This window comes from Dermacentor albipictus, chromosome 3 (genome assembly GCF_038994185.2).
Source record: "Dermacentor albipictus isolate Rhodes 1998 colony chromosome 3, USDA_Dalb.pri_finalv2, whole genome shotgun sequence".
NCBI classification, from domain to species: Eukaryota; Metazoa; Arthropoda; class Arachnida; order Ixodida; family Ixodidae; genus Dermacentor; species Dermacentor albipictus.
This window is the reverse complement of record NC_091823.1, coordinates 8196701-8215000: the sequence shown is the minus strand read 5'-3', so window position 1 is coordinate 8215000 and position 18300 is coordinate 8196701. Positions and strand designations below refer to the sequence as shown.

Below are 18300 nucleotides of genomic sequence, written 5' to 3'. Positions count from 1 at the left end.
AGTTAAAAAGCTACGTATCCAATCAAATGCATGGGGGTAAAGATTTAGAATCGAAAGTTTTTGAAATAATAGGTAGTGAGGTACTTTATAGAAAGCCTTCTCGAAGTCAAGGAATAACGCATCAACGGGAGTGTTAGTGTCAAGTCTAGAACTAATATCGTTAATAAAGAGTGCAAGTTGGGTATCGCACGAGATACCTTTTTGGAAACCAGGCTGGTTAGGGTGAAAAAAGTTTACTGCAAGGAGACAATTTACAATTTGAGAATAAAGAACGTGTTCCACCAGTTTGGAACAAACACTTGTCAGAGATATTGGGCCGTAATCTTTAGGTGATGATGGGTTACGTTCTTTCCGAACTGGAATGATCTTGCCCACTTTCCTATCCAATGGGACCACGCCAGAGGAGAGGGACTGCTCAAATATGTATGACAAAATAATGATGGAAACGTGCCTAGTACTTTTCAATATTTTCGAGTTGATGCCATCGACCCCAGAGGATGATGTTAGTTTTAGAGAATCGATTATTTTAGAAATGCCCCCTCCCAGAAGCATCGAACTTAATTTCTCGCATCAGTGGATGATCTGCTAGGGGCAGGGGAGGCAGGGTGTCAGATGGTTCATGGGTGAATACTGAACCAAAGTGGTATTAAGTACATGCGCAACATTCTGCGCAGTAGTTTCACGACCTTGCTCGTCACGCACAGAAAAGTGTTAGAGCGGGTGGGTTTCATGAAATACCAGAAGTTTTTGGGTTATTTCGTATCATTTCAGGTAAAGTTCAAGTAAAAAATGATTTTGGAGCATCAACAGTGAATGAGGGGAAGAGCTTTTCGGTGTCACGATAAGCTTCCCAAGCACGTGTTGTGTCCACCAGTTTTGCGCGCGGGAATTTACGTTTCTTTTTGTTCTTGAGTCGTTTTAATGTTGTATTAAACCACGGGAAATGAGATCGTTCTGTGATGGTTATGGTAGGAATATGGACTTTGATTAGGTCGTGTAGCTTGTGTTTGAAGAGGCACCAGTTAGCTTCAACACTGCGCTGAGAAAAATCAAGCGAGAACCAGTCAGAAAAAGTAGAAAGCTGGTCATTGATAGCTTCGTAATTTTCTTTGTCGTAAAGCATTAGTGTTTTTTTTTCCTTTGTAGTTTTGGGTAGCATGATATTAAATTAAGCATCCATTACAACATGGTTACTTAAACCTATAAAGAATGAAAGGGACACTAAACTATCTGGGTTGGATGTAAGTAGAAGGTCACGGATGTTTGACGAATGTTCGGTCACTCTTGTAGGCGCTGAAACAAACTACGTTAGTCCAAATGTTAGGCACGCGTCAACGAAATAAGCTTCCTCATCGGACTTAGACAAAGTTAACGCCATATCAGCCCAGAAAATATTAGGGAAATTGAAATCCCCGAAAATATTGATTTGCGCATTAGGTTAGTGTAAGAAATTGTATTCATAACTTTGGAAAACTAGAATGCGCAGTTGCGTCGGGAGGCCGGTAGCAGACACCGACAAGCGTGGGAGGTTGAAGTGCGCCGCACAATACAAACCATGCCTCAAGTGGTGACTGTATATTCATAACAGAGCAGCGTAAATCCCTGTGGGCAGCTATGAGCACAGCGCCACGTACCACGCCTGTCATTGCGGTCCCGGCGGAATATGTCGAATTCGGGAAAATAGCACGAGAGTTCAATATCAGAAACTGTCGAATTTAGCCACGTTTCAGCAAGAAGAGCAAGCTTACGTTCAGCAGATTCAATGATACTTCTAACTTGGTCGCGCTTGGATATATGATGCTCCTGACGTTTGTATAGATGACGGAAATAGGGTTGGGGTTTTAACTGGGCGCAGACAGGACGACGGGGCGATGGCTAATGCGGAGAAGAAACGACTTTTTGTGAGCAGTGATCGTACACATATGTGGTTTTATCGATTATTAATCTGTTGTGACGTAGTCAAAATGGCTTGCCCTGAGCTCTTGCGAATTCGGATAGCTTTTTGAGCGCAAGGCGTGTGTTCGGTGAACAGTCTTCGCCAACACGGAAGTTCGTCGGTGGCTATCGGTTGTTATAAACCTTATCAGGCTTGTACCGAGCTTTATCAACCCTCATCGATTGGTATAAACTTTATTGTAATCTATTCGATCCTTATCAGCCTTTACCTGTCCTTATATACCTTATCAGACATGCTCCGACCCTTATCAGCTCTTATTGCTCCTTGTCAACCTCACCAGACTTGATCCGACCATTGTCAACCATTATCGGTGCTTATTAACGTTATCAGAATTGCTCCGACCAATGTATGCCCTTATCGCTGTTTAACACTTTATCTGTCCGCGTCGAACCATTAACAATCGTGATAAGACGCATATAATGCCTCACCACACCGTATCACCCTTACCAACTCATTGACTGCTTATCTATCCACGTTGCGCGACGTGAAGCACATGATCCCTCAGAGACCAGAGGCCTTTCAGTCGGTGAAGGAACGCCTCAACGGAAGGCGCATCCCGCGACCACCGAGACGCATCGGAGACGTGACCCGTCTGGCATTAAATTTTAGCAAGATCGGAATTATCCTTTTCTTAATTTCTCGCTTAGAGTTGAAGAAGAAAACAAAATACGCGGAAAAGCCACGGCACTCCCGTTTGTCTCCTCCGCGCAAAATCATTGAATTCGTTTCGATGGTTTAATTATAGCGAAGCTGTTTGTGGCTAGGGTTCCGTGCGTTTTCCGCGTCCGCCAACAAATCTTTGTGAGCAAAAACTATCATCATCAGCAATGGCTCGTGCCACTTCCCACGCGTTCGTCGTCGTCGTATTCTTCTACAGCCGACTCCGTTGCCGCTCATCATGCAAGCTTTCCCCATGCTGCTTCTCCCTCTGTGAAGGCACTGACGGCACTAGCCCCCTGCCCATCGGTGCGGTGATTGCGGTCTCAAATTATTTGTCTCAACATATTGCGATATGAAAACACGAATGTGTATAACAAATGCGTAACACGCATGAACGCGGATGTATAAAAATAAATGTGTGTGTGTGTGTACCTTTCGTCACGATGACCACCGATCAGAACAATAAATGCGTTCGTACCTTTGTTCAAAATTCTGTGTCACCTCTTTGTCGCGTGCTACACAGCTTCGCTGGTCATCCGCCTTCGCACTGTGGAGTGGCTCATGATTTTTTTATGAGACGCAGATGACGTACTATATACAACTTCCCGCGTAAGCACTAGCCTGTAAATTCTGTCAACTTGCTTTTGCGTCCCGACAAGTAATGACCCAATCAATCAGGCATAAAGGCAGGTTAGACCATGGAGTCCACGTTTTGTTTCAGCGGCCGCGGCAACTACTCATTTCAAATTCTTCTGTGCTCCAGTTCCATCTCTCGCGTTGCTCTCCGAAATAGATGACCTCGGCTTGGAGCATCGAGACGTTTCCGGGTTCTCGGGTGGCGGCTTCAACTTTGACGGCGCTCGCTGCACCCACAAGAGGTGAGTTTTGTCGTCTCGTTGCGTTCTCAAGGCGTCTGCGACGTTTGTTTGAAGATATTTAAGAGTAACTACAATGCAGTTGATATTTTCAGGCAAGTATTTGATTAATGCGGTGGTGCAGCGCTCACTGATATCTGAAATTCGTGTCAGTATTGTCGTTTATATTTTCGTTGTCACCTGTTCTTACACATGGCGGAGCCGTCGCCAAATTCACAATAGGCTCGTGCACAAAGGCTCGTTACTAGGGCTGTGAGTGCATACCTGACGAGCCTGCGGCTTATGCGACTGGGTTCCATGCCTCCCATTGCACTTGCGCCACGACACAGACAATGTGCGCTCAGGAGGTTTAGCTGCTCCACGCTGTCCAGCGAATAGACGGAAGAAAAAAAAAAACAGTTCACGAGCACCTTCACGGTGACACTGCAGCCCACCCTTTCCGCGGTCTTTTGATCGTAATTTGTCCCGGCCAAGATGTGAACAGGCAGCACTTTCTTTTTTTTTCATAAAGAGATTTCATATCATGGCACACAGTTTGTCGCAGCCCTTAACGGCCGGGCATGCTTATTGTATATGTACCGCATATGTACCACATATGCAATGGCTCACATGTACCATTGCATTCGTAAAAAGCAGCCGTCATGCACTCGGTGAACTCGTTCGGCATTTTATTTATTTCACGCTAGTTCACCATGACGCAGAGTGTCTGAGTGAAGCATGAATGTCGATCTCTAATTTCTTAATGGAGTCCAGTGGGCACCGGCCGTTGTGGCCCATGCTTCTAATGACGAGAGCCTCGTGGTCGGCTTGGGTGGAGCGTCACGGCGGCGGGATGGCTGGTTGAAGGCGGACGCCAACGAGTGCGACGAGCCTGCGTCCACAGAGCTGGGGCGAGTATGAGTGCACGCGTGCAGGCTGCCCAGGACCATTTTTTATTCGGTGCGTGGGTGAATCCTCGGGGAAACTTGTCGGTTCTCGCTTAACGGCGACCACCAGAGACCACTTCTTTTTTTTTATTTTCGGAAGTTTACCCAGCGGAATACGCTATAAATGCACGAGGTTCTGTCGGCATGTATCAGGAACCATGCATTTGAAGAAAGAATTATGCACGAACCCATAACACAAAGTAACGCCACGCCCCTAATGCCTCACGCTTCTATATGTATGTACACAATAGGATCACGGAATTTTAGAATGTCATTTTATTATTTAGCCCAAGATAACTCGCTGGAGGTGAAACAAAGCAATGAAGCGGTAGTAGATGTTCACGTCCATTCGCACTCGACTATATATATTGTCCCGGCCGCGGCGGCCGCATTTCGATGGGGCGAAATGCAAAGACACCCGTTTCCCGTGCATTGGCGGCAGGTTAAAGCAAAGCTGGTGGTCAAAATTAATCCGGAGTTCCCCACTACAGCGCGCCTCATAAGCAGATCGTGGTTATGGCACGTAAGACCCAGAATTTAATCTAAGCGATATACATATATATCCATAAAGAAACACATGAAGGTCCACGTGACTGACTTGTTGATCACTTGGCACCACGAAAAATTTCTGAGAGCTCTAGCTCGGGTGTTCCTATCTAAATACACGTAAAAAGAGAATTCGTTTTTCTCGACAACCACTGCACCGAATTTCACGATGCTTGTTGTATTTAAAAGAAATATTTGAGATCTAGTGATGGTTGGTTTCGAATATTAGAATTAGGTTGTCTATTGTTAATAAAAAATTGGCAAAAGTCGAACATTTTCGAAGAACGGAACTATCAAGTTTACAACTGTGGAGCTCAACAACAAAAAATGGTAATACAATTCTGTGAATTGCAGCTAATAGTACATCTAAAGCGGACAAAATTGATATGTTACACATGAATATGAAAAAAATTTAGTAATATGGAAATTTAGCTTTTGCAGAACCCCTGTAACCAACATAACAAATTCACGTAAGATGTAAAATGACATATCGAATTTGTCCGCTTTGAACGATCTCATGGATGCCGTTTACAGAATCGTGGCATCTGTTTTTAATGCAGAGCTATGAATTTGTAAACTTCGTACTTCTATTTTTTTTCAAACGGTCGAACATTTGAATACGTTTCTAACAAAATTCAAGCCCTAGATCGAAATGCGGCTTCCAACAGTCACTAGAATTTAACATCCTTTCTCAAGTACAACAAATTTCATTGAAATTGCTCCAGGGGTTATCTCAGAAAAGCGTTTTTGTGTTTCACATGTATTTGAGTGGGCCGCGTCGGAGTTGGGCGCGAGCTAAAGCTGAAACTTTAGCTCGGGCCCAACTCCGACGCGGCCCATCGAAGGTAACTTGCGAAGGTAACTTGCACATGCCACGCACGTGACCTACGGGGCGATCGTTTAAAAACGAGCTATAGCTGGCTCCGCACGACGAAAGAAAAAGAATGCGTGCGATTGTGACATGACGGCTACTGCGCTGGTGAACCAAGGTTCGGTTAGATGCGCACCAGCGGGCACACCATTTTTTTTTTTTAAATATGAGTTGTGCGGCAAGGCAGCAGCACCCACCCACGGTCACAAAAGTGAGGGAGGGTTCGCAAAGAAAGCTTCGCATTAAGAAAACACGCTGTATGATTGTAGATAACTGTTTCGCCCCTCTGTCTCACAGAACAGCACAACTGATTGGTTTCCTTTTTTTTGTGTTAAATATGTGCGCTGGAATAGTTGGCCTCACGGGTGATGCACTAGACTTCTTTTTTAGGCATACAGTAAAAAAGACGGAGGCAGCACGTAACAAAGGTATAGACGGGCTAAAACAGCCAAAAGAAAGAGATACAACATCAACATAAAATGCAAATATAGGTCCGAAAACGTTAACGCACAGTTAAGTTCTAAATTGGCGCACGAAATGTAGAACAGCGAATTCGTGCAGCAACTATTGTCATTTAGGCTTCTGTTAGACGAGTCTTTTAAAGAAGCAACATACACGATCACGCCGTAGAATTGTTTTTATATTTCTGATACCCTAAGCGTAATCGACCGAAATGTCTAATATTACATTTTTTTGCCATTTCATAATTCAACTAAATGCACATCTCAATTGATAGTCGGCGTTCGTGTTGTCCACTTCTCTTCCGTTGTGTCTTGCCTGCACGCCTCACCTTTTCTTGCATAATGAATCCTTACCAACTAGCTCAGCTTTCTGTCGTTCAAAGCACATCTCAATGTCCCATAGATAAATGTATCACTTGAGCAGTAGTTTTCTCGTAAATACAAAAGTACACGCAAAGCTACGGATTATAATAATAATGATTGGTGGATGCCTCTGTGCTAGCATGCTCGCCCATCCGTTAAAAATTACTAACGTGCTCAGGCTACGTAGGTACCAGGTAAGTGGTGGCCCATACAAAGAGAAACCTACTTAGCTGTCTTCTCCAACCACGACGATCGATTTCATCCCACCCACGAGAGTCCGCTGTCAGCTTTCACTGGCGTGAAGCGACCCGCAAAATACCACCATTGTGCAAGAGCGTTTAAATCCAGATTTATAATCTGCGCGCCGCGACGAAAGATCTCAGGCGGATGGGTTCGCGCATTGTTCAACTGACGCTCCAGCTTCGTTCGCCAGCGCCACAAGTCAAGCGCGAGGAAAAGAAAAATCGAACAAAGCAAGGGGCTGCGCAGAGAGCCGGACGCGCCATCAGGGGAGGCGCGCTCGAGGCGGATAAGTGCAATCACAACCTCGCCGAGTCGAAGCCCCTAATCTGCGTGCCGCACGTGCAGGCAGGTGCGATGGAACTCTCGCTGATAAGCCCTCCTGCCTGAAGCGGCAAACAATGGGCTTGGCTGTTCTTTTTCTATGTGTGTCACTTTCTTACGGAAGTCGCACTGCTACCCATTCGCCGACTGTACGCCTGGTTTCTTTTCCGAGCTCAATTTTGAGTCCTCCTCTAAGTGAAGCAGACAGTGTGGCACTGGGAGGACCTTGAGGTTGCAATGTTCCTGAAGTTATTTGCGCCGTGCATTATAGCATGTTTACATTCCCCGCCCATAGAAATACGGTTGCTGTAGCCAGTTATCGAACCTTCAACCTTGCGCGCTCCTAATTGAGGCAAGCCTGTTGTTGGAGTAAAGTTGTGTTCTTATAAGTTATTAAAAAATAAGAGAACTTAGCTAGCATAAGCTGAACGAAAATCGATGAGAAGATGCCACAGAAATGTCGCCGGGTCACAGTATCTTCGTTTTAATGCGATTAGCACTTTGCGTATTTCAGGTGATAATATGTAAACTTGGGCGAGTTGGTGGAAGTTCATATTTGACAAACAGCAGCGCTAAAAAGACGGGGACGAAGAAAACAAGATAACAACACAAGCGCCGATAATCACAACGCAAGGCAATCGTCAGTACAGGTCAAGAGTAAAAAAAAAATGGCTGTGGCTTAGCTAAGGTTAAGCCCAGGATGCGAAGCATACTAGCCTTTATTTTAGTTGTTGAACCCCTGTTTAGCCTGGTGAACTCCTGTTGCGTGGCTATATTTGGTTCGGCTAGACGAAGAAACAACTCATGCGTTACCCTGTTTCGCCTTCAAGAGTGGAACGCGACAGCGTTCCCGTCGACCCGCCAAGGGGTGTAAGACAATGAGCTACGGCGCAGCGACTGCGCGCCCAGCATTGGACGCGGTGAGCGTCGAGCAACGCAGCGTTCGGCGCGGCAACGAAATGTGCGCCTGAGCAAGCGACGCACGCCTGAGCCTTAGAAACAGCTCGTTTCTAAGGCAACACCGCATTCACTAGAGGCGCTTTTGTACCGCTTTGAAGCATCGTACTTGTGGCTCAGTGGTAGCGTCTCCTTCTCACACTCCGGAGACCCTGGTTCGATTCCCACCCAGCCCATCTTGCAAGAGTTGAGCCAAAGCCACTTCTCCTCTGTCGTGACGTCACGGTGTCACGTGGTATTGAAGGAGACACCGCCGCGCCTGAGGAGCTGGGTTGAGCTCTCGTAATATGCTTCGCATAAAAATAATAATATTGAAAGCAACAGCTTCAAAAGAACAGAACACGTAACAAATAGCTTAACGAGGAACCAACCATAGTTTAATTTTTTCTTTGGCTTCCTTTTGAGAACGTCGTCGAATTACTTATTTGTGAAACTGGTGAGACTGGTTCGCTTGTGTTGTGATCCGCTTTTCTTCGTCCCTGTTCATTTAGGACTGCTGCTTGTCAAATATGTACTTAAGGCAATTTGAATTTGTCTACCTCTCACGCCGACCCAGTGACCAATCAGAACAGAAAAAAAAATCGAATTTTTTTCTGGATCACAGCAATGTGAGAAGCAGCTCTGAATGGCTGGTATTACAACTTTTATACGTCCCGGTGCTCGTGCTGCGACCGGAGGCAGACGAGGCGTTCACGCGCGCATAATTAAGGAACGCGTAATATATTCCGTCGGCACTGTTTCTTTTTTATGCGAAGCATATTACTAGAGCTCAACCCAGCTCCTCAGGCGCGCCGGTGTCGCCTTCAATACCACGTGACACCATGACGTCACGACAGAGGAGAAACGGGGCTCCAACTCGCGCCGTAGCTCGCGGCGTCGCTTTCAACGCTGACCACGTGACACCGTGACGTCACGACAGAGGAGAAACGGGGCTCCAACTCGCGCCGTCGCTCGCGGCGTCGCGGCGGTATATAAGCAGCTGCGCTTGCCTCTGCTAAACACTCACGAGGTGAGATGCCTCTTGGAGACAAAGCTGCTCGTTGGAATGAGAAGCGAAGGTTGCGGCATGCTACAGAGACTGTTTCTAGGTGGCTTTGCAACGGCGCAGCTACTAGAGAGTTTTAGCCCAGCGGGTTTACGGCCAGCGGAGCGAAGCGGTCTCCAACGTTGCGCCAGCGGAGCGGCTCGCGAATAAAGAATTTTAGCCAGCGGATCACCCGCTCGAGCGGGGTAAAGAGCGGGCGCTCTGCTGCCCCACCTAGTGGTTCGAATAGGAGTTACTGAGAAATGAAATTGAATTACGCTTGCTTTTATTTTGCAAGAAATGTTGAATAAAGATATATTACATGTTCTCAGTACATTATTTGTTAATCATGTACTGATTACTAATGTACGGGCAACGCCGCAGTCGCCGTCGTCGATGCAGAACTGCCGGCGTTCATGTTCGCGGCTGCCGTCTTGCATTTCCCATACACGCCCGCGCGCGCTTACGCACGCTCGCGCGCTGCGTATTGGCATCGAGCTCCACCACTGGAAAAGCTGGCGCCACCGTCGGCGTGACGTGCTAGGAGGGATCACGTGGACATAGCGGCCGCGTCGGCTGCTTCGGGCGCGCCGAAGCGAGCTGAAAACGAGTTTAAATTCCCTCGTACGCTGCCGTCCTCATTTAGTGGCGAAATTTCCCCGCTTCGAGTATCTCCTTCACAATGCTTCAAAGCACTACAATAGGTAGTGGCTGCCTTTGAAGGCGCGCAACATGGTCGGCTACTGCTCGGTGCCGCAGGGCCGGACGCACGTAACGGAGGCCGGTGTCAGCCTTATTCACACGTAGCCGCAGGACAAGACGCTGCGTGAAGCTTGGCTCGTGAAACATAAAACCGGCAAATAGTCATCGGCTACAACTCGGGTATGCAGCAAGCACAGACGCGAGGAAGATTTCTGCTACGGCGCCCGGTCTGCGATGTTCTGAAAACGCGCACTGAGACGCTCGCCCGAGTCCGCTGCCCGACTAATGTCATGACGGTTTGGTCTATGAACTTGTCGATGCTATAGATACTGGCAAGTTCAGTGGAGTGGAAAGGCAGCGGTTAGAAGCACATTTAAAAAAAGCATGGCATATGGTCACGTTTGTGTTATGAATTAATGCACTGGATTACAAAAAAGGAGCAGCGGGAAATTGCACGCTGAGAACACCGATAAAGATACAGTGCGACGCAACTCGAGGAATAATATTGAAAGGTCGAAGAATTTAGAAGAAAGAAAGATTGAATCGTCGCGACGGCACATTACAGTCCCCGTAGGCGTCGAAGTCTCTACAATGAAATTATTTTTGAACAGCTCTGATAGCGCCCACGCAACAATGGTTGCTTGTATACTGTAAAATGCTCATATTCTGCGGCCTAAAGCTCATGGCACGGTGAGAAAACGCGCGTGCGGAGAAATCGAAACAGTGCGCGGACAAGCACGCAGACGCGCAGTCGGTCGCTGCGAATCTGCGCGATCGCTGCATTGAGGCTTCGTTCTATTACGCTCCATTTAGTTATACAAACACTATAAGAACCTATTTCACATAGTTTGCTCTCGGCGTTTACCTACCTTTCACGCAAGAAGCCGGTTCGGGAGACTCCATCGCGGCAACCGCGCGCAGTGGCGTTCACTGTACGTATTCGGTAAAGAGATAGCGCCTGTAAACGATTGTGTGATTTCAGTTTGCCCAATATTATTATTTAGACACTAAGAAACTTCTCTCGTTTCGAAAGTACTTACGAAAATGTCCGGGGGAGCTCGCGCGTGGTGTTTTCAGTGACCGCTGACAGCAAAACCCATGAGGAGCGTGCCACGTGATCCCTCATACTACGCCAGCGAGGCGCTTCCGATAGATGGCGACTCCGTAACTCCTCGCCGCCAATACCCTCCGCTGGGGAGTGCTTTCCAGCGGGCGTAAACGCTGCTCCGTAAAACCGCTGGCCGCCTCAGCGTGGTACGCATGCGCAGTCGCGTCTCCGCTCGCCCGCTCCGCTCCGCTGGCCGTAAACCCGCTGGGCTAAAACTCTCTACTACGCGCCCGGCATCGGACGCGGTGAGCGTCGAGCAACGCAGCGTTCGGCGCGACAACGAAATGTGCGCCTGAGAAAGCGCCGCACGCCTGAGCCGACGCCGACGACACCGGCTTTTCTGCGACACGAGCTCCTTAACGCTGTCGCGTTAAAATAAAGGCTAGTATGCTTCGCATCCTGGGCTTAACCTTAGCTAAGCCACAGCCATTTTAACGCGACAGCGTTAAGGAGCTCGTGTCGCAGAAAAGCCGGTGTCGTCGGCGTCGGCGTTGGTGTCGGCGTAGTCGGCGTTGGCCATGAGCGATAAATCCCAGCAGGCACTTCATGAATAAAAAACAACTTGCAACATGGGCTGGGTGGGAATCGAACCAGGATCTCCGGAGTGTGAGACGGAGACTCTACCACTGAGCCACGAGTTTTTTTTCTTTATTACCTTGATTTCAACACCAATCAAACGCGCACAAAGTAGGTCACTTGGTTCAGAAAAATAATATTACATCACTTCGAGAGACTACCTTTTTAAAAGGCACTCAAAGAGGATATCAAAGACACCAAAGTGTCAAGCTCCTGAAACCACTCTGGGGGTTCAATCATGTGCTTGAGGGCATCACGCGTGTATGTAAGACTTTCATTTAGGTGTTCCCTCGCAGACCTTTCATCCACGCGGGCATTCCTGACATCCATACGCGTTTTCCACACGCTGCTCATACACAAAAGCATCATCAAGTCAGCCGGCACTCCCCCTGTGTCTGCACACGGTAAGAACCGAATACCGAAAGGACTTAACGGCAGGTCTTTCTTCAGAGTCCGTTTGAGAACATCCCACAAGAAAACTGAGTCATGGCAACCCAAGAAGATGTGGTCAATAGTTTCAGGTTTCTTACATATGATGCAGTTAACAGACCATGGAACAAAGAAGCCCTTGCTTTGCAGCCATGGCTTCACAAGGAGAGTGCCCGAATGCAATTGAAAAAAGAAGGTTTTCGCTGAAGATCTAACCGGCATTTTTCTAACGCGTTTCAGCACATTGCGTTCAGGTCCTAAGTTATACATCATACGGTAAACAGGATGCGGCAAGAAAACATCAACCAGATCACTATAAAGTTTCTTACGCGTCACTGAAGTCAGAAATTCATTCGAAAAATGCGCTTTCAATAAAGAAAAGGACATAACAACTTCCCTCAGAAAGCCTATTGGTGTTCGAGTGCGTTCATTTGTTGATGAGACAACCCACTCAGGCAAAGAAGAACTCAATCTCACTTGAATAACGGTACGCAGAAATATATCACTTTGGTCCCTTAAGAAAAAGAACCTACTAACAATCTGTTTCAAAAACAAATGTGTTAATCCTAGTCCTCCATTCTTCACCGAATGAAACAAGTTACACCGGCTAGTTCTCTCCCAAGTGGATCCCCATATATATACCGCAAACACTCTGTGAAGTTTCTGCACCGAAATCCTTGCCATGCATAACACTTGTAGTACATAATACACCTTTGTAACTAAAAACAAATTGCAAACACTAGCTTTTGAAAACATCGAAAAATTATGCCCGCCCCACTTTTCTGTCTGATCCTTAACTCTTTTTACTTCTTCGATCCAATACGCAGCACTGTCACGATAATGTTGTAATGGCACCCCAAGATATTTTCCAGGGGTAACGCTCCAGTTCATATTGCAAAAATACTCGGGTACCTGTGTCCAGCTGCCGTGCCATAAACCTAGGCACTTAGTCCAGCTGACAACACTTCCAGTTGCGGCGCAAAAAGAAACAACCTCTTTCATAGTGTTATTCACGCTTTCTGTATCACGGCAAAAAATTGCCACGTCATCTGCATAAGCCAGAACTCTAGTCTCAATTCCTGCGTAGATAAACCCACGAATAGATTGGCTCTTAATTATTTTCAAACAGAAAGGCTCCAAATACAAGGCAAATAAAAGAGGAGACAAACAGCATCCTTGTTTTACTGATGACTCCACTTTTATACTGGCGCCTAATTTCCTATTAATTACTAACTTTGCAGTGCAATCTTTGTACACCATTCTTACTCCATCTGTTATCACTGCACCGGCTTTAACATGTTCTAAGAGCAAAAATATGACATCATGGACGACTCTGTCAAAAGCCTTTTCAAGGTCAATTTGTATCATAGCGACTCTGTCCTCCCTTTCATCGCAGCATTCCAGTATGGTCCTTGCAGTATGTATATTCGAAAAGATCGATCTGCCTTTGATACCGCATGTCGGAGGGGGCCCACAAGTTCTTTTATAACGGTCTGCAATCGTCGCACCAGTACTTTAGTGTAAACCTTATAGTCCGTATTCGTCAAGCTTATTGGTCTGTAGGCTTCAACCGCCATAAGTCGTGCAGGATCTTTTGCTTTAGGAATTAAAATAACGTGCGATGTCCGAAAAGAAGGAGGTGCTTCCTTATTCTCGTACATCTCCCTTATCACGCGATGTAATGCTACAGCTATTTCACTCTTAAAGCTCTTATAGAAAGCCCCTCCCAGACCATCAGGCCCCGGTGATTTGCCGGGACTAAGTTCGTCAATCGCATCCTCAACTTCTGAAAGGCTTATTGGTCTGTCGAGAGCTTCACAGACCTCGTCTGATAATGTTGGCATTAATGGCTAGAAGTCAGTTCTATACCTTTCGATATCGCATGTCTTTTTCCCCATCAAACTTTCATAATAAGACTCAAAAGCCTGCTCAATCATTCCAACATCCCTAGTGACTTCCCCTTGATAAGTTATTTCTGTTATTTCTTTGGAAACCGCGTGTTTCTTCTCGTCACTTATTGCTCGCTTGGTAGGCGTCTCCCCCATCCATAAACTCTCCGCCCTTACCCTTAACACCGCACCCCTGTACTTTTCTTCATCCATGACTTCAAGTTCATACTTAACTTCTTTGATTTCTTTCGAAAATAAGCCAGGCGAAGAGCTTTCTGCGCTGAGCATGTATTTTAGCCTAAGGTGTAATTCCTTCTCACGCTCTTTTTGTTTGTGATGGACTACGCATGCTCTTTCAATCGCGGTTAATTTAACGTCTCTTTTGAAGAGTTCCCATTCTGCAATGAAGAACGCTGACGTAGTTATGCTGAGCAAATTTTCGAGCTTTTCTTGAACTACCTTTTGAAAAACGTCGTCTTGCAAAAGCTTATCATTTAGCTTCCATAAGTCCCATGGAGCTGAATTTCGATGGTTTTTGTTTCTTTCCTATGGTTGACATAACGAGGCAATGATCGCTGAAACTAACATGTAGCACTTGATAACTTGAAAATAACGGTACAAAGGTTAACGGAGCATAAATTCTGTCTAGCCTGCCATGACACTGACCTTGATAGTGCGTATACATGGTATTACTTTCGCTTGACAACACATAACCAATGTCTTCGAGCTCTTGTTGCCTTACAATCGAACTTAAAAGCAACGCACTTTTATCACAAACACTAGTCAACTTAGATTTATCTTCTGGAAAGCAAACACAATTAAAATCACCCAGTAATATGACATGTCTTTCACAATTCAAGTACTGCTGAATATTACCAAAAAAGGCTTCCCGCTCCCGTGCTACGTTCGGAGCATAAACACATAAAGCCCTCCAAGGCATCTCTGAGAAAGTAAAATCGCAGAGGACCATTCTACCATCCTCGGATGACGTGACGGCTTCAACTACAGCAATACTGCTACGTAAAAGAATAAGGCAGCCTCCAGACCTACCCGCCGCATGACATACACTTACGGTATATCTAGGGCGGAAAACGTTAACCATTTGCTCCGTGCATTCATCAGTTGCAATTTTTGTTTCTTGAATGGCCAATAAGTCAATATTATTTTCAATAAGAATACGGTTAACTTGGCACTGGCTTCTACGCCCGCTAAGTCCACGCACGTTCAATGTCGCGACACAAAGACCAGTCGAAAAATTAGCTACCATTTACCAGGAGGAAATCTAAACCAATTACCGCACATCGTCCGTCTCACATCTGCTACGATGACTCGACGGTCTAGGGAGGCGGACCATGATTTTCTGGACTTCATAGCCCAATGACGACGGCCGATGCACATCCTGCACACAAACCCCAGTCCCCAGACCCCAACAACAATTTTTCTGACCCAGGAACGCATCCGCTAACGCGGAGGCGTCTGGGTTGTAGAACGGCGTTTGGCTGGAACGCCGGGCTTGGGCTTGAACGCCGGTCGGCGTCCCGGGGTAGCTTTTGGAGGAGGCTCGTCATTCCCAGTCTCTTGATCCTTTTCCTCTAGCTCATCCGCCTCTTCGTGAAGCCTCTTAGCAGGTGCACTACTTGACGTTGGCATCACGGTGTCGTCAGTGTCATGCTGTTCGCCGGTCGTCACTTCCGTTGATGTGCACGTTTCTTTGGCCTCTTTTACCTCGACCTCTGTTGAGTTAGTTGGTTGCACCGTGTCATCCCATGGGTCTTTCCAGCCATCCGATGGCTTGTCTTCATTAACAGTCGTTGCCTTCTTGAGGGGCGTTAACACCGAGGGCTGGGTCTCTTTCCCTTCACCTGCGGCTTCCACTGCGTCGACCACGTCCATCAAGTGATCTGTGACATCTTCCTTCAATGCCGGGCCTGTCACTGTGGCATAGGTTCGGACGCACTGGGTCTCGTCGTGGCCGAAACGACGACAAAGCCCACAGCGGGGTACACGGCACTCGCGTCGTATGTGCCCGATGCCACGGCATCGGAGGCAGAGGGGAGCTCTGCCAGGGACGTGCACGAGCGCAACATCTTCCGCCACTCGCAGCTGGTGGGGCAAGTCTTCAGCGGTGACGCCTGCCTTCAGCTTAATAGTGACAGTACGGGTGGTTGACCCTTTGTCAACGCATCCTTGTACCCGCCACCTGTCCCTCGTGATCTCAGTCACCTTTCCAAAAGGCGACAAGGCAGTGCGAACGTCGTCGTCAGGTACACCGTGAAGGAGCCAGTACAGCTTGATACGGACGCCTCTGTCACACGGGTCGACGACCACACAGCGGTGGTCCTTGACATCAAACGCGTCTGCAGCGATAATCCTCTTCTTCCCTTCTTCGTCCTTGAAAGTTGCCGCCCACAGATGGTTCATTTGATATGCACCCAGCGCAACCACTTCCGGCATGAGAGACAGCCGTGTAAGAGCGTCTCGAAAATGTTCCACTCTGTAAGGCCTCGCCTTAACGTCACCATGTAGAAAAACCGTATGCAGAACGGATACACCTGTTGGCAGCGTTGGTAGAATCATTTGGTAGTCCTGACCTGGTTTTTCAGTTGACCTGATACCGCGGCCCAAAAGGGCCGCTGAAGCCGCTCGCGAAGAGCCCGACCACGACCTACTGAACTACAGACCTGCACAGATCTCCCTCCTCCAGCACGCCTGGTCTAGTTCGCCCCTTTTGCCGCTAGGGAAAGAACTTACGAGCAGAGTGGCGCTAGTCATAACCTGTTCGCTGTCGTCTGCTTCTGCGATCTGTTCAGCGCTTGTCTTGCCATTTCGGCAGGCACAAAGCGCTTGTTTTGGCGGTAAATGAATAAATTCACAAATATACAAAAGAAGACATATTTGCGAATGCTTTGCGTTTGAATAGTGAAACTAGAAGAGGATGAGCGGTGCAAGAAATGTAAACAACGAGCATAGGTGGCCGCTGCAATGCTAGATCAACGGCATAAATTTCCCTTTCCTAGCCTCCTTAAGAGACTGGAAAAATTGTTTAAAAAGATTCATAGGATAATCTAGCTTTCTTTAGTTGATTACAGACAGCCTAATGTCGTAGATGACATTAGGATTTACTACTGTGTGCCGTAGTGAAAGGAAGATGATCTGGTAAAAGTATAGTAAAAGTATTCACTAGTAAGTCCTCCACCCGATATGTGCAACAGTCTGATCGATTCTGTTTCAAGGGAAGGTGAGCATATCTTGTTTTTAATATCGTTGGATGTCTAGCTCAGTAGAAAGCGCGCAAAAAATTAAGCGATCCCAATGCTTTAAAACGTGCTGCAGTGCAGGCCTTAAAAATCGTGTCACGGAACTCTTTTCAAACTGTAAAGCTAGCTTTTCCGCGTAGTACGGCGGTAGCATAACGGTGGTGCTGAAGATACGTACGCAGTGAAGCTGTGCGCGTAATTCACTTTTTGAGCTCGTGACGCATTCACGGACAACATTTAAGAGTTAAAATGAGTGGTAATCGTTCTGTCGTCGAACATTACGGTGGCTTCAAGTTTCTAAAGAGCGCAGACGCGAATTTTACAACGTGTACAATGAAACTGTTGGGTACGTTGCGAACTCTATACACAATGGGATTTATAATAATCTCCTTGAAAAAGGCAGTGCGAGCGGCTATTTAACGCTATTTTAGAGAGCAGCGGGCTACACGCTCCGACATTCTTTAGGTTCGGGGAGTCAACTTTTGGAGCCAAGTTACCGATCAAAGCCTTGTGACATCTCTGTCACTGTGTTAGCAAAAATAATCAACTAGAGAAGCAGTTCGTCGCAACACCACAGCTGCCGTACTACTTACAACGCCGCACAACCGCCCACCGCGTAGCAGACGAACAGGTTATAAAAGCGCCACCTACGGCAGTCGGTTGAACGAAAGTGGGCGCAAGCTGCTCCCATAGAAGCCGGATATCTGTGCAGGTCTGGAGTTCCAGTAGGTCGTGAGCCCGACATTCCGCGTCCGCTCACCTCGGTGGCTGAAGAGGAAGTCCCACTGAGCCACGAGTTCGACGCCTCAAAGCGGTACAAAAGCGTGTCTAGTGAATGCGGTGTTGCCCTAGAAACTAGCTGTTTCTAAGGCTCAGGCGTTCGTCGCTTGCTCAGGCGCACATTTCGTTGCCGCGCCGAACGCGGCGCTGCTCGACGCTCACCGCTACTCACCGCGTCCGATGCGGGGCGCGTAGTCGCTGCGCCGTAGCCCACTGTCTTACCCCTCGGCGGGTCGACGGGAACGCTGTCGCGTTCCACTCTTGAAGGCTAAGCTTAAGCGTCCTCCAATTTTTTTTTTGCTCTTCGTATGTTTCACTGCACAACGCGACTGTACGTCGAAAAAGAGGACTTAAA

At 47.2% G+C, this 18300-nt stretch overlaps 2 protein-coding genes across 13 annotated transcripts in view; both read right to left on the bottom strand.

Annotated features, from left to right (window-relative positions):
- Positions 1-18300, bottom strand: part of GABA-B-R3 (gamma-aminobutyric acid type B receptor subunit 3) — a 694297-nt gene that overhangs the window by 173229 nt on the left and 502768 nt on the right. The window contains exon 1 of one of the 12 annotated variants that reach the window (XM_070535022.1): positions 15204-15313. The exons of the other annotated variants lie outside the window; for them this stretch is intronic. The gene's annotated coding sequence lies outside the window, so the exon portion shown is untranslated. Of the gene's footprint in view, positions 1-15203; positions 15314-18300 lie in introns of those variants that run through there. 12 annotated transcript variants of the gene reach the window in all.
- LOC135896001 (uncharacterized) lies at positions 15346-16569 on the bottom strand. The gene has a single exon (XM_070535024.1). It carries the CDS (start codon positions 16483-16485, stop codon positions 15370-15372), a length of 1116 nt encoding a protein of 371 aa, XP_070391125.1. The 5' UTR covers positions 16486-16569; the 3' UTR covers positions 15346-15369.

What these genes read in the sequence shown, in the direction of transcription:
- LOC135896001 (XM_070535024.1), bottom strand. Translation starts at nt 16,485, where the DNA reads ATGATTCTACCAACGCTGCCAACAGGTGTATCCGTTCTGCATACGGTT.